Source organism: Hemitrygon akajei, chromosome 1 (genome assembly GCF_048418815.1).
Source record: "Hemitrygon akajei chromosome 1, sHemAka1.3, whole genome shotgun sequence".
Lineage (NCBI taxonomy): Eukaryota > Metazoa > Chordata > Chondrichthyes > Myliobatiformes > Dasyatidae > Hemitrygon > Hemitrygon akajei.
The window spans coordinates 123,536,281-123,553,390 of record NC_133124.1 but is presented as its reverse complement, the minus strand read 5'-3'; the positions used below and the strand labels follow the sequence as shown (position 1 = coordinate 123,553,390).

Genomic DNA, 17,110 nt, shown 5'->3' with positions numbered 1-17,110 from the left:
AGCATGCCTTACGAGAATAGGTTGAGTGAACTCAGCCTTTTCTCCTTGGAGCGATGGAGGATGAGAGGTGACCTGATAGAGGTGGACAAGATAATAAGAGGCATTGATTATGTGGATAGTCAGAGCCTTTTCGCCAGGGCTGAAATGACTAGCACGAGAGGGCATAGCTTTAAGGTGCTTAGAAGTAGGTACAGAGGAGATGTTGGGTAAGTTTTTTACTCAGAGAGTGGTGAGTGTGTGGAATGGGCTGCCGGTGGTGGAAGCAGAAATGATAGGGTCTTTTAAGAGACTCCTGGATGGCTACATGGAGCTTAGAAAAATAGAGGGCTATGGGTAGTTCTAAGGTAAGAACATTTTCTTCACAGCTTTGTGGGCCAAAGGGCCTGTATTGTGCTGTAGGCTTTCTATATTTCTGTTTCTATAACATCAACTGTTTATTCTTCTCCATAGCTGCTGCCTGACCTGTGAAGTTCTGTCTCAACTCCTCTCCACTCCAACTCTCAGACATGATGCAGGTTTAATTCCTTTCTGCCCACAGGGATGCTGCCTGACCCACTCAGTCCCTCCAGTATCTGCAGTCTATCGCTGTCTCCAGATGTTTGATAGTGGCCACTTTATTAAGTACCTCTTGTACATATGAAGTAACCACTGAATGTATTTTCATGGTCTACTGCTGACAAAGTCCATGGTTTGACGTGTTGTGCATTCAGAGACGCCCTGCTGCAAACCGCTGTTGCAACGCATCGTTATTTCAGTTACTGTCGCCTTCCTGGTCAGTTTGAACCAGTCTGGCCGTTTTCCACTGACCTCCTGAAACAGGACGTTTCTTGCCCAAAGAACTGCCGCTCACTGGATGTATTCTTTTCTTGCACTACTCTCTGTAAACTCTAGAGACTGTGGTGTGTGAAAATCCCAGGAGATCAGCAGTTGCTGAGTTACTCAAACCACCCCATCTGGCACCAATAATCATTCCACAATCAATTAGATCCTATTTCTTCCCCATTCTGACGTTTGGTCTGAACAACAACTGAACCTCTTGACCATGTCTGTGTGCTTTTAATTGCTGCCACATGATTGGTTGATTAGATGTCTGCATTAACGAGCAGGTGTACAGGTGTACCTAATAAAGTGGCCGCTGAGTGTATCAGACAGACTTCGGCTGAACTTGTTCGTGGAACCGTTGAATTAATCCTACACCAACTGGACCTGTTACGCACAACTTTAAGGACTGATGTTTTATAAACAATTAATATATGCATCCACCCGGTCTGCCCTCTGCTGTCATAAAAAAATAGGAGCAGAATTAGGCAATTTGGCCATTGTATCTGCTCCACCATTCCATCATGGCTGATTTATTATCCCTCTTAACACCGTTCTCCTGCCTTCTGCCAGTAACCTTTGATGCCCTTACTAATCTAAAACCTGTCAACCTCTGCTTTAGATATACCAAATAACTCAGCCTCCACAGCCAGCTATGGCAATGAATTCCACGGCTTTACTACCCTCTGGCAAAAGAAACTCACCCTCAATCTCTGTTCTAATTCCTTGTATTCTGAGACAGTGCCCTCGACTTCTCCGCTATAGGAAACATCCCCTCCACGTCCACTCTATCTGGATCAGTGGTTCCCAACCTCTTTTTGGCCATGCCCCACCTAATCACCTCTAAAATCCTGATGCCCCCTGTGGTGATATATAATTCTTATTATTCAAAAAGTGAACTCCTATTCACCTGGAGGAAGCCTAAAAGACCATTAACTTGGTTTAAACAAGCTTCCAAAGAACATGGCATTCATGAAAGAGAAAAATAAAAGAACCAAAGGACTGTTAAAGTTCTGAGGAAGAAATTACTAAGAAATTGTAAAAAAAAGAACATTAAGTGATATTAAAATAATAATAATAAATAAATAAAACAATGCCGATTCGTTTCTACAGCATACAAAGACAGATACACCGTTTAAAAGAGATGACGCAATGTACACACCTTCACACCACCAAGAACCGAAAGCTACTGCAAAAAGCAGCATTGGCGCGACCTCGTACGAGTTTCTTACGCGTTTGGACTTGTTCATTCGTTCCTTCCTACATCAGTCAATTCATTAATTTAATTATGAAAGCCATTTGATGGTTGTAATGATGGTGATACACTATATATACAGTACATACGCAATTACACATGTACATACACACAAGTATTTTTATGTATGCATACTGTATATACACATATGTATTAACTCACACACACTCATACTCACACAGACTTACTAGAAAAAATTCACTGTTAATAACTCATTCTCGAATTGCCCCCCTTAAAAATCAAATTACCCCCCTGTGGGGCGTACGCCCCACGTTGGGAACCACTGATCTAGACCTTTCAATACAGACAGACAGACAGACAGACATACTTTATTGATCCCGAGGGAAATTGGGTTTTGTTACAGTTGCACCAACCAAGAATAGAGTAGAAATATAGCAAAATAAAACCAGAAATAATTAAATGATATTAAGTAAATTATGCCAAGTGGAAATAAGTCCAGGACCAGCCTATTGGCTCAGGGTGTCTGACACTCCGAGGGAGGAGTTGTAAAGTTTGATGGCCACAGGCAGGAATGACTTCCTATGCCGCTCAGTGTTACATCTCGGTGGAATGAGTCTCTGGCTGAATGTACTCCTGTGCCTAACCAGTACATTATGGAGTGGATGGGAGTCATTGTCCAAGATGACATGCAACTTGGACAGCATCCTCTTTTCAGACACCACCGTCAGAGAGTCCAGTTCCACCCCCACAACATCACTGGCCTTACGAATGAGTTTGTTGATTCTGTTGGTGTCTGCTACCCTCAGCCTGCTGCCCCAGCACACAACAGCAAACATGATAGCACTGGCCACCACAGACCAATATTCAATAGGTTACAATGTGATCCCTCCCTCGTTCTTCTAAATTCCAGTGAGTGCTGTCCCAGAACAATCAAATCCTCACATATTAACCCTTTCATTCCCAGGACAAATTTTGTGAACCTCCTCTGGACCCTTTCCAATGCTAGCACATCCTTTCTTAAACATGGGGGCCCAGGACCACTCATAATACTTGAAAGGATGTCCCCAAGTTAGTGAGACTTCTGAACACCCCGTTACCATCAAGTACACGTTATTTAAGCGAGCTCCAGCAGCATTATACTGTTGTGTGTTTAACTATATGTCACATATGCACTTTATGTCAACTTGCACATCTACGGGATATTTTTAATCTGTTAATATTATTGCGTTATATACACAATACTATGTTTTGCACCTTGGTTCCTAAGGAGTGTTGTTTCATTTAGCTGTATGCATGTTGAATGACAATTAAACTTGAACTCAGAGAATGTGTTGTTCCTTTTCCACAGTAAAAGTGAGGAAGTTGATTCCTGTTGTGTGGACCTCTGACTGTAGCTTGGTATGAAAGAGGTATTTCCAAATGCTACTTCATAACACGTCCCTTTCCAGGGCCTTCAAGTTGTTTGTCTATCTCTGCAGATATATACTTTACCTTTATAATTCTTAAGTGTCAGATATTATCTTTATCAGCTCAAATATTACCTTCATCGTGTCCAGCCATCTCCTGCATCCATGCAGAGGAATAAATAATTAACCTTTCGGCCCACACCCTTCCTTAGACCCTGATGGAGGTTCTCAGCCTGAAACGTTGGTTCATTATTCTTCTCCACAGATGCCACCTGACTGCTGAGTTACTTCAGCATCTGCTCTGGATTTCCAGCATCTGCAGAAGCTCTTGTGTTTATAGTTATCTCCTGCATCCTCTCCCTGATCTCTCATCACAATAAATTCCCATTGCCTTACAAACACAACACTGCATTTACAGCCACGCATAATTTCCCCAGAATTGCCTTGTAATGCACTAGATCAGGGGTGTCAAACTCATTTTAGGTCACGGGCCGGATTGAGCAAAATGCAGCTTCATGCGGGCCGGATCAGTCGGACGCGTGCGAACGCAGCTTTCGTTGCCTCTGTTTTTTCAGCCTGCTCTCATGTGTCTCAGTCTCTGCTATAACTACAAAGTGTTTCACTTTACAAATTCCATTTCTTATGAAGAAGACTGCCGAGCAAGACTGCCGAATAAACACTAAAAACCCTGAAAACCTGGTACCTGAATAAACTCAGCATTAGCCATATCATACGCCATAGGCGCTTCGATTACTGGGGCCAGCTTCAATAGTAATTAGATATTATCTCGTGGGCCAAAGATAATTCCACCGCGGACCGGATTTGGCCCGCGGGCCTTGAGTTTGACATATATGCACTAGATGGACATGCATCATCTTGGGACTCTTCAGTGGAATCTTCACTGGAAACTTCACGCGATCAAGAAGCTTGGTGGCCTCTCAACTGGCAGAACCTGTGGCTTATAAGTAGCTCATACCAATGCAGGATCTAGACCACTTGATACAAATAGCTGACTGTCATCCCTTGATCCTTCAGTGAAATGGGTGAGCTTGTTTCAACTTCCTGGGAGTCCACATACTGATGCAATTACAAAGAAGGCATGACGATGGCGATACTTCATTAGGTGTTGAGGAGATCTGGAATGTCACCAAAGACTCTAGCAAGTTTGTACAGATGTACCACGCAGGGCATTCTAACTGATCGCATCACCATCTGGTATGGAGAGACCGCTGCACAGGATCAGAAAACTCTGCAGAGGGTTGTTAACTCAGCCAGCTCCATCATTAGCTTCCTCACCATTGAGGACATCTTCAAAAGGCAGCACCCATCATCCAGGGCATGCCCTCTTCTCATTTCTACCATCAGGGAGGGAGTACAGGAGCCCAAAGACAGATAGACAGACACACACACACACACACACAATGCTTTAAGAACAGCCTCTTCCCCTCTATCTTCAGATTTCTGAATGGTCAATGAACTCATGAACACTAACTCATAATTTTTGTTCCTTCTTTTGCACTATTTACTATCTATATATATAGATACAGATAGATATCCTATTTTAACTTATAGTATATTTTATGTATAGCACTGTACTGCTGCCACAAAAACCACATTTCAAAGCTTATATCAGTGAAAATGAACCTGATTGTGATTCTGACTGTTGAGAACCACTGAACTCTTTGGGAGAGTGCAAACACCCAGGACTGTTCGGACAAGTACCAGTCCTATTACACACAGGTACACATGTGTGCAAGAAGTGTAATTGGACATACTACTTTCTGGTTCTTAATTGATTTCCTGTCTTGGAACTAAGTGAAAAATTACTGAAGATACTGGAATGCCCAGTGGGTTAAGTAGCAACTGTGGACAGGGAAATGGAATCAGGAATGCATTTTGAAGGTCAGATGAAAGGTCTTCTACCTGAAATGTCAGCTGTTGTTCTTTCAGCAAATGCTGTCTGAGCTGCAATTTTTGTCCTCAGAAAGAGAGTCATAGAATACTAAAGCACAGAAACAGACCCTTTGGCCCATCTAGTCTGTGCTGAATTATTAAACTTCCTGGTCCCACCTACCTCCACCTGTACCATGGCCCTCCATCCATGTACTTATTCGAACCTGCACCCACCACTTCAGCTGGTATCTCATTCCACACTCTCAGCAGCTCCTGGGTGAAGAAGCTCCCCCTCAGGTTTGAGCCATAGAGTACTACAGCACAGAAACAGGCCCTTCAGCCCATTTAGTCTATACTGAACAATTAATCTGCCTAGTCCCATTAATGGGCACCCAGACCATAGCCCTAGGTTCCTCTTAAATGTTTCACCTTTCACCCTTAACCCATGACCTCCAGCTCTAGTCTCACCCATTCTGAGTGGAAAAAAGTCTGCTTGCATTTATCCCATCTCTCCCCCTATCAAATCTCCCTTCATTCTCCTGCGTTCTATGGAAAGTCACCTTAATGCTGTTGCATTAAGTGACAATTTTAGGAAGGATGGTGGCAAAACGACAGATTTTATGATCAAGCGATAGAGAATCTAAGCTGAAACAGCAACAGCAATGATAGAATTTCAAATCAAGCAATCTTGTGAGTGAATCTTTCTACCTTCCCTGTCAAGAATGAAGCCTTATTCTTCTTCATAACTCTTTGCCCTATGGGGTTTATAGTCACACTCCACCATTTCATACGGTACTATTGGGACAGGTGAAAGAGAAGTGTTACGTATCCCGTAACTGGATCACTTACCAGCAAAGATAGAGAGGTCCGCTGAAGTCTGATGGTACCATTTTCAAACGTTTTTATTTATAAAGGGGCACAAAAGTAAGGTTAATACAAACATTCAGATAACATACGTTGTCAATATTCAATCTAAAGCGCAGGTATAGTAATAATCAATCAGAAATAAGCTCTATCGTTGTCTAGGGGATTATATATTGTCCATTTGGAAATATAAAAGTCATTCAGAAGTCTGCAGGCTTCAGCCTTTTGGGAACCGCTGGGTTTCCCGTGTTGGAGAGAGAGAGAGAGATTGGTGAGAAAAGGAACACTTGCCTGGGTCCTTACGAAGCAAAGCCGTCGAATCAGGGGAGCAGGCTTCCCTGTTGTTAGTTAAAAGCGGTTTTCCGTGATTCCAGCCACAGACTCCTGATTCGGAATCTAACGCACGTGGCTTCCTTCAAAATGGCTTCCCGCTACGACGGGATCGCTATCGTGTCTCCTTGGTGCGTCTGAAGGGGTCGTCCCCCCCCAGACCCTCCTTTATACTTCCTCCCGGGATCGCAGGTGTCAATCTCTCTCTCAACCAGCCCACTTTGCCCGAGGGCTTTACACGTGGTCTTCATGAGACAATAGTCAAGGTCGCCTTATTCTGCATCCCGGTGGAACGCGGTATTCAGCACGTCTCTCTCTTCTCTTGGGTCATTGACCCCCCCCCCCCCCACTTCACTAGGGCTCTTGTGATTCTCACAAAGGAGGGGGCTGGTATCATAACAAAAGCGACCTGCATTCAATTCCGCCACTGTCTGTAAGGAGCTTGTACGTTCTCCCTGTACCGTGTGGGATTTCTCTGGGTGCTCTAGTCTCCCACCACATTCCAAAGTTGCATGGTTTAGTAGGTTAAATGTTTGCTCATAATTGGCAATCCTGTCATTCTTGATAGAAAATCTGTGCAATATGCTGACTTTAAAAGATTGTTCAGGTGATCCCATGACATGACAGGGCAGACTCGGGAGTCCAAATATAGGTGATACTATTTTTAGAACTGTTCAGCGTTAGCTGTAGGCTGTGCTATTTATCATAAAGGAGAGTGGAAACTGCTTATTCACTCCAAAAATCTGCTTAGGCTACAAGCTGACTATATTATTTTCAATAATAAATTAAGGTTTAGAGAACCAAGGCTGTTAAACTGAGTACTTACAGACCAATTGTGATCTTAGCACTTGGCAGGAAAGGCTTGAGGCTTACTCATCCTGTAGACATTGGCATTGTGCCTCCCGTTCCAGGGCCATGGGTTCGATACCAACCTTGGGTGCTGTCTGTGTGGAGTTTTATGTGTTATTCCTGTGATACTGTAGTTTCCATCAGTTACTCTGGCTCCCTCTCAATATCCCAAAGACATGGCTAATTGGTTACTGCAAATTACCTCTTAGCATAGGTAAGTGGTAAAAGAATGCATCAGGACTCAGAGTGGAGAGGGAAGGTAACAAGCGTAAAATGAGGGGGAGTGATGAGACATGTACCACACCATCCAAAAGAGGTCATACCAACCTACAAGATCCATCAGTGCGCAACTGCAACACCAACTTCAAATTGTGCTTCACGGGGTAGCCTGGCTCTTTGAAGTAACAGTGAAAGTATTAGGAAAGTTATCACTGTACCTGCATTTCCTCCTTCATTCCAGTACATACAGGTTAATTGGCCACTGTACATCCCCCCCCCCCCCCAACAGAATCCTGGATAGGAGAGTTCATGAGAACGTGGCAGGTATTAAAAGAGGATTCATGTGGGGTTAGTGTAAAAGGGTGGTGGATAATCAAACCAGGCCCTATGCTGTATGTGGCTCATCCATCCCCTCCTCCTGTAGCTCATTCAGATGGAACTGTACTTCTCTAATCTACTACTCCTCATGGCAGCAGGTTCCATGTTCTCATGATTCTTTGGATGAAATAATTTCTTCTGAGTTGCTCAATGATTTCTCTTTCATAAATATGCCTTTGCATATTTATTTACATTACTTATCAATACTGTGCAGAATAGACCCTTTGTTCAACAACCTTAACCTAATCAGGGGACAATTTACAATGACCAATTAAACTAGTAACCTGTACATCTTTGGACTCTGGGAGAAAACTGGTACACCCGGAGAAAACACATGCATTCCAAGGGGAGGACGTACGGACTCCTTACAGAGGATGCAGGGATTGATCTCCAAACTCTGCTGCCCCGAGATGTAATAGTGTTGCACTAACCGGTGCAGTACTGTGGCATCCATCTGCCCTCAAATATATGCAGCCACTCCATCAAAACCTTTTAAACTCAAAAGAAATTTTAGATCATAACTCAGTCTCTTCCCACGAGAGATCTAGTCTCTTCAACCCTTCTTGATTTATAGCTTCTTTCTAGGTTCATCCCTTGTTTTGAACCCTCCCCCATGCATCCATTTATGACAAGCAGACCAGTATGAAACATTTAAGACTAAGGTTCAAGATTTAAAGTAACTTGCCATTTTCTCCCAATTTTATCCAGTGGATATAAACCCTGCAACTTAGTTTGCTTTTTCCATAAAATAAAAGGCAGTTAGTAATATATTTGTTTTTTGCCTCATTAACTTAGGCTGATGCTTTCTAACAAACACCCATTTTATTCTATTAAAATATATTGGTTCATGTTTGCATTGAATTTCATTTGCCTATGCTACTTATTTACATCCTCCTGTAATTCGCTGGTATTCTTACAATTGATGCTACTTCTCTAATATCACCAACAGCCTACCTCATTACCTCAAGCCGAAATGCTGATATTGTCAAACTATACAACTGCATTTATTTACATAATCCCAATCATTGATATAAATTTTAATGGCAGTCTCAACACTAATTTTTGTAGAACATTCTACTCCCATTCTTCTATTACATAAAGCTACACCTTACTCCCAGTGAAGCCAACCTACTATTTATTCCATTGCTTACATGCTTCACTTAGTGTGGGATTTCCTCATTGAATGCCTCTGGAAAAACCAAATTTGACCAGAACTGTAACACACTCATGTTTGATACCACTTCAGGGATTTAACAAGTTTGTACAAGCAAATTTTTTCCCTTTTAAAAGCTATGTCGAGATTAAAAGTGGTGACAAATCGGAATATTTTGGAGGGAGATTGAAAATCTGGTTGACTGGTGCCTCAACAACCTCTTACTCAATGTCAGCAAGACCAAGGAGCCAATCATTGAATTCAGGAGGGAGCTGGAGGTCCATAAGCCAGTCCTCATTGGGGGAAATCAGCTTCTTCAAATTCCTCAGTGTTACCATTTCAGAGAACCTGTTCTGGGCCTAGCACGTAAGTGCAATTATGAAGAAAGCACCTCTTCTTTCACTTGCCCCATCACCAAAATGTTTCCGCAACCTAGATGGACTCACTTTCAATGACTCTTCATCTCATGTTCTCAATATATATTGATTATTATTTCTTTGTGTATTTGCAGTTTTTGCACACTGGTTGTCCACCCTACTGGTGCAGTCTTTCATTTATTCTACTAAGGTTTTTGGATTTATTATCCTCGCAAGAAAATGAATCTCAGCGATGTATATGGTGACAAAGATGTACTTTTAAATTTGAGATTTCATTATCACACTTTTCAACTACTGACAAAGTTCTCTCCATCCAATCGAAAATGAAGAACACAAAGAGATTCTGCAAATGCTGTAAATCCAAAGGACACAGCAGGTCAGACAGCATGTATGGAGAGGAATAAACAGTCGACATTTCGAACTAGGACTCTTCATGATTGAAAATGAGCTGCAGAGAGAGAGGGAGGGCAATTCTTCAGCTGGACTAGAGGAATTGCAATAGTGTTAAGATATATTAAGTCACAAAACATGCCATGAATTTGGATCAATACTTTCATATACAGACACTTGGCACTGCTTTGAACATATTTAGATTGGAGCTCAGCATTGGACATCAGGCTGTTCACTTACAGCCTGATGTGGATAACTGATGCCTCAGTTATCGCAATCAAGTGCATTACATACAGTTCTGGTTGCCCCATTATAGGAAGAATGTCAGGGCTTTGGAGAAGGTGCAAAAGAGGTTTACCAGGATGTTGCGAGGATTAGAGGCATGTTCTATAATGAGGTTGGAGAAACTTGGGTTGTTTTCTCTGGAGCAGCAGAGGGGAGATCTGATAGAGGTTTATAAGATTATGAGAGGCATAGAAGGACACACAATATCTTTTTCTCTGGGTTGAAATGTCTAATACCAGAGGGCATGCATTTAAGGTGAAAGGGAGCAATGTCAAAGGAGACGAGGGACAATTTTATTGTTTGTTTTTGTTTTAAACACTTGAGTGGTGGGTTGGCTGGTATGCATTGCCTTGGCTCATTAAAACATTAGAGACTTCTACAAGACACATGAATGCAAGTAAAATGGGAGGATATGGACAGTGTGTAGGCAAACAAGATTAGTTTAGTTAGCCATTTGATTACTAATTTAATTGGTTTGGTACAAGACTGTGGTCCGAAGGGCTTGTTCCTGTGCTGTACTGTTCTACAAGAGCCTATTTTCAACATGTTCTCAAGGTCAAGCTAAACAGAGTACAGCAAGCTGTTTCAAGAAGCTTAAGGTGCCATAAATATGTTCGCAGGTGCATATTTTGATGAACCTTTAATAGATGAAGGGATTATTCTGTAAAACCAGAAATGCAAAAGAACTGTTTTAACAAACTCAAAGCAACATAGTGCAATGGTGTACAAACTGAATCAAGATGGTGCTACATTTTTCTATTATATAATAAGAACTGAGTATTTACAATTTAAAGTATTGGGTTCATACATAGATTACAAAAGTTCTCATACCTTAAGTATTGTCCGTTGCATACAACCAACAAAGCATTACAGGTCAATACTAAGTATAAGTTATTACAAAAGAAGGGGAAAATGTTGTGATTCTAATGTGCATATGAAAGAGGCGACAGGAGTGTGCGAACTGCAGCAAGTAAGTGAATGCAAATTTCCTTTATTTTTATATAAAAATGCACTTTTCTACATGTGCACTGATTGGCCAACTCTTTGGTACAGTACACAAATTTCATATCTGAAACCTCAATAAACCATTTGTTAAACTTAGTGATTACCCAAACCAATGATTTTGTTTTTAAAGTAGCTTGGGCAAATAGAAGCATTCTGTGCAACCTGCACAAAAGGCTCAATTTTACATTTTGTGACTGAACGGTGCTGTCAATACCAAAACTAAACATCATTATAAATTATCTTGAGTGCGTACCAGTTTAAATCAGTTTAACCATGTCTTGGCAAAAGAACAAAGAATATTTCACCTCTTACGGCAATATTAAAATGAACAAATCATAATTTAAAATTTATCCAATGATGAGTGGATGAGGCAAAGAAAAGGGCTTTTCCCATCAGGTTTAATAGCCACACACAAAATGTAAAGCATTCTTTTTTATTTTGGAATTCCCCTACCTCCTTTTATACAAGAACCTTTGATCAAACTTTCCACAAAGGCAGCAGTGAAATTTCAGAAACATTTTCAGTTCTCCTAGGCCTAATGACCATAAATCACAGTGTAATAATACATGATCTGCTGTCATCTTTGGCTGGGGTTAGGCTAACGGGTCACTGGATAGCCAAAAGCCTAGGTTAGAGTCAAAGCCGCTAAGCCTGTGGTTTGGACTTTCAGCTACAAGCCAAATTCAGGAATGTTCACCACCACAGAACCTCCAGGTGTGTGACAGCAATAACTTCCATAAATTTTATTGACAAATGAAAAATTAATCTACAAAACTTGGACCTAGTTATATTATTACACACAGTACACACATTTTATTATACTCTACACAAAACCAAAGTTCTTGGTCTTAATGGCTAGTAACAGTTTTTGTTTGAGAATTTGCTTGGAGGAATAAAGTGGGACGTATAGACGTGAGATGCAGGTGTTTGCAGTCGGAAGATGTTGATCATCAGGTGGTCTAATAGTGATCGATGGCATTGGTTGGAAACCTTCCTCACTGGCAGGTAATGATGGGCTTGATGTCCAGAAATAAACCTGAGGTCCAGAAAGAAAACATCATCATCAGCAAACTGTTTTCATTATTTCCTTCTGGCCCCATGCTCTCACCCAAGTACTTAGCAATGACCATCTGTAACAGAAGCACTGTGACCACCTACCCATCAGTAAAACTGACCGTAAAAATTAAGTAGGGAAGCCACATAAACACTAGCTGCATGAGCAGGCTGTTTATCAGTCACCTCAAAGCCACCACATCATCTATAAATGTTAGATGTTAAACAAATATTAGCATTCATTTTGAGAGCACTAGAATATAGAAGCAAGAATGCAATGCTGAGGCTTTACAAGGCATTGGTCAGCCTGCATTTGGAAGTACTGTGAGCAGTTTTGGGCTCCTTACCCAAGGAAAGGTGTGCGCATTGAAGAGGATCCAGAGGAGGATCACAAGAATGATCCTGGGAATGAAAGGGTTAACATGAGTGTTTGATGGCTCTGGGGCTGTGCTCACTGAAGTTCAGAGGAATGAGGAGGGGATCTCATTGAAAACTATGAAATACTGACAGGCCTAGACTGAGTGGTTATGGAGAGGATGTTTCCTATAGTGGGGGATTCTAGGATCAGACAGCACAGCCTCTTAGAACAGAGATAATAGAAGGACATCCATTTAGAACAAAGATAAACAAAAACTTCCTTAGCAACAGGGTGGTGAATTTGTGGAATTCATTGCCACAGACAGCTGTGCAAGCCAGTTCACTGGGTATATTTAATATGCAAATTGATGTTCTTGATTATTCATGGTGTCAGAGGTTATAGGGAGAAGGAAGAAGAACAGGTTTGAGAAAATAATAAATCAGCCATGATGGAATTGTAGAGCAAATTTGATGGGCAAATTCAGCTCATTGAATGGCCTAATTCAGCTAATAAAAGGCATTTTAGGTGTGAAACGGAATACTTCCCACTTGCATGCATCCTGCAGCTCCAAAAACACCCAGCTCAATGCCATCACAAGAAATCCTTCGATTAGTTCCCAACCCCCACAAACATTGACTTCCTCTACCATTAGTACAGAAGGATTATAAAGTGTATACTTACAAAATGGAATTAGTTACTGGACAATATTTTGTGACAGCATCCCAAAACTCATGATCTCAACCACCAGAGTCAAGAGGTGTGGCACTTGCAGGCTCCCTACATAGTTGTACACCCTCTTCATTTAGAAATATATTGCTGTTCTTTCATCACCAACAGGTTCAAATACAAGAGCACTATATCCAACACTGCTGTGTGAATAGCTTCACCCAAGTTTTGCAACAATTCCAGACTGCAGTTCACCATTGCCTTCCGAAGGGCACTAAATACTGGGTACAACATCTATATCCCATAAACAATTACATTTTACCAAGATCAGATTTTATTTATCAATTTACAATGACCAATTAACTTAACAGTTACAGCTTTGGACTGTGGAGGAAACCCGTGCACTCACTGGAAGGAATATACAAACATCCTACAGGTATCATCGGAATTGAACTCCAAACTCCGAAACCCTGAGCTGTAATAGTGTTGTGCTAATTGCTACTGTACCACAGCACTCCAGATGGAGAAATTAAATATTTTGGTGAAGTCTAATTTCAAAGCTCAGTAAAATTCACTTCAGTCTTACCAGATCCTGTCTTTCTGTCATGCTCATCTTCTCCACAATGGACCAGAACCACCGCTTGAATTGTAATAACTTTTCAGCATTTTCCCCTGAAACAAAATGTTAAGTTGTTACATCTACATGCTTGGACAAGCCCAGAAATGTCAATCTCATCAAATCTGCCTACAGGTGCCTTGATGAAAATGTGGATCTTTATTTACACAAGGATGTAATTTGCTAAGTCCTTAGTGCAGGGGAAAAATAGATTTTAGCTACTGAAGGATGCAAATGGAGTTAAAACTGTTGAAGCATTTTGATATTAACTACCTGGCAACTATCAACAGTTCTGTGTGTCTATTTAGACTGACTACTGCCAAAGCAATGAAGCAAAACAATTTAACATTTAAACTGGGTCTTCACCATCTCCTCCAACCCTCTCCTCTTTGAGACAGAATGTTCTGTCCTCAGTATGGGCTTTTCCTTTATCCCCATGTCCACTGTGATGTTGAGCTCTTCTTCTGCCGCCTCCATCTCCATGCCTACTTCTTTGGCAAGGGCTCTCCACCCCACATTGATGACCCCTTCTTCCATCTTCAGCCCTCCTCCTCTTCCTGGACTTGTCTTCTGCCTGCTCTTGATTTTTTCATTGCCAGCTGCCGACTTTCCAACCCCAACTTCACTCCTTCTGAACGCTCTGCTCTCCACTCTCTCAGCACTAATCCTAATCTCACCATCAAACCCACAGATAAAGGCTGGGGGGGGGGGGGGGTGGGTGCTGTAGTAGCAGACTGACCTCTACATTGCTGAGGCCCAGCAACAACTGTCAGACACCTCCTCTTACCCCTTGATCAGGATCTACTAAGGAGAACTAGGTCACTATCTCCCACCCCATCACCAACCTTATTATCCCTGGGGATCTTCCATCCACAGCCACCAACCTCAGTTCCCTCACCCCGCACCTCCTGTTTCTACCTCCTACCCAAGATCCACAAACTTGCCTGTCCATGTAGACCCATTGTTTCTGCTTGTTCCTGGCCCACTGAACTCATATCTGCATACCTCAACTCAGTTTTATCCCCCCGGTTCAGTCCCTTCCTACCTACATCTATGATACTTCACACGTTCCTGATCTTTTGAATGATTTCAAGTTCCCTGGCTCTGATCATCCTATTTTCACCATGGATGTCCAGTCCCTATACACCTACATCCCCCACCAGGAAGCCCTCAAGGCGCTCTGTTTCTTTCTGGCCAACAGACCCAACCAGTTCTACACCACCATTCTTCTCCATCTGGTGCAACTTGTCTTCACTCTCAATAATTTCTCCTTTGGCTCCTCCCACTTCCTTCACACAAAAGGTGTAAGCCATAGGTAATCACATGGGTCTCAACTATGCTTGCCTTTTTGTTGACTACGTGGAATAGCCCATGTCCCAAGCCTACACTGGTATCACTCCCCAACTTTTCCTACACTACATCAATGACTGCATAGTACCGCTTCCTGCACCCATGCGGAGTTAGTCGACTTCATCAACTTTGCCTCCAACTTCCACCCTGCCCTCAGATTTACCTGGTCCATTTCAGACACCTCCCTCCTCTTTCTCAATCTCACTGTTTCTATCTCTTATCAGCTTATCTACTGGTGTCCATTATAAACCCACTGATTCTCACAACTACCTGAACTATACCTCTTCCCACCCTATTACTTGTAAAAATGCCACCCCCTTCTCTAATTCCTTCATCTCTGCCACACCTGCTCTCGGGATGAGGCATTTCATTTCAGAATGTAGATACCCTCCTTCTTCACCATCAATGCTGCCCTCAACCACATCTCTTCCATTTCACACACGTCTGCCCTCACACCATCTCCCTACCACCCCACCGTGGATAGGGTTCCTCTTGTCCTCACCTACCACCCCACCAGCCTCCATGTCCAACACATAATTCTCCATGGCTTCTGCCATCTCCAATGGGATCTCATGACCAAGCACATCCTTCCCTCACTCCTACTTTCTGCTTTCCACATAGATTGCTCCCCACACGACTCCCTTGTCCATTTGTCCCTCTGCACTGATCTCCCTCTTGGCACTTACCCTTGCAAGTGGAACAAGTGCTACACTTGCCCCCACACCTCCTCCCTCACTACCATTCAGGGCCCCAAACAGTCCTTCCAGTTGAAGCAACACTTCATCTGAGAGTCTGTTGGGGTCATCTACTGTATCTGGTGCCCCTGGTGAGGCCTCCTGTCTATCGGTGAGACCTGACATAGAAAAAGTGGGATTTCTCAGTGGCCACCCATTTTAATTCCCATCCTGACATCTCAATCCATAGCCTCCTGTACCATCGCAATGAGGCCACACTCAGGTTGTTGGAGCAACACCTTATATTCCGTCTGGGTAGCCTCCAACGTGATGGCATGAACATCAATTTCTCAAACTTCCGGTAATGACCACCCCCACCCTCTCACCATTCCCCAGTCCCTCTCTCTCACCTTATCTCCATACCTGCCCACCACCTCCCTCTAGTGCTCCTCCTCCTTTTCTTTCTTCCATGGCTTTCTGTCCTCTCCTATCAGATTCCCCCTTCTCCAGCCCTGTATCTTTTTCACCAATGAACTTCCCAGTTCTTTACTTCACCCCTCCCCCTCCAGGTTTTACCTTGTGTTTCTTCACCCTGCAACAACCCCCCCCCCCCCCACCACTTTCTAACTCTGACTCCTCATCTTTTCTCCAGTCCTGATGAACAGTCTTGGCCCAAAATGCCAACTATACTCTTTTCCATAGATGGTGTCTGCGTGTGTGTTCTGCAGAGTTTCTCTTGTCTGTGATTAAACCATACAGTCCCATTTAAAAATCACCTACCCAGCATCTGAAATGACGATTTAAAATCCATAGAATTTCACAGAATTAAGACTGCATTGCATAAATCCAGAAAATACATGAGAAATTTTACGCATCCGTGTTTTATATTAATTCCACGCACTAGACACAAATTCAATATGCTAAAGCTTCATATTAATAAATTCCAACAACCCCAAAGTAATCAGTTGTTTCATACCAGACTCATCATTGAAAGATGTGTAACTAATTAGCATCTGGACATTCACTTCTCCGCAGCCATTGACCAGGAGCCTAAAATCTTCTGCTGTTAGATCTTCAAGTGAATTTTTAGGAAGAACATCCAGTAATCCTTTCCGCATAGCCTATAAATTGCCAAATACCAATATTAATAGCAGTGTGTTATATCCAGGAAAATGCAAAAATGAATACTAAAACATACAAATTTTAATG

At 42.3% G+C, this 17,110-nt stretch overlaps 1 protein-coding gene across 10 annotated transcripts in view; it reads right to left on the bottom strand.

Annotated features, from left to right (window-relative positions):
- Positions 1–10,803: 10,803 nt before the first annotated feature.
- Positions 10,804–17,110, bottom strand: part of ubr5 (ubiquitin protein ligase E3 component n-recognin 5) — a 177,553-nt gene continuing 171,246 nt past the window's right edge. For all 10 annotated transcript variants that reach the window (XM_073051156.1, XM_073051165.1, XM_073051211.1 and 7 more), the window contains 3 exons: positions 16,878–17,022; positions 13,848–13,933; positions 10,804–12,220 (listed from right to left, as the gene is read on the bottom strand). In XM_073051156.1, coding sequence (XP_072907257.1) covers positions 12,008–12,220; positions 13,848–13,933; positions 16,878–17,022 — 444 coding nt within the window. In that variant the 3' untranslated portion in view covers positions 10,804–12,007. The remainder of the gene's footprint in view (positions 12,221–13,847; positions 13,934–16,877; positions 17,023–17,110) is intronic.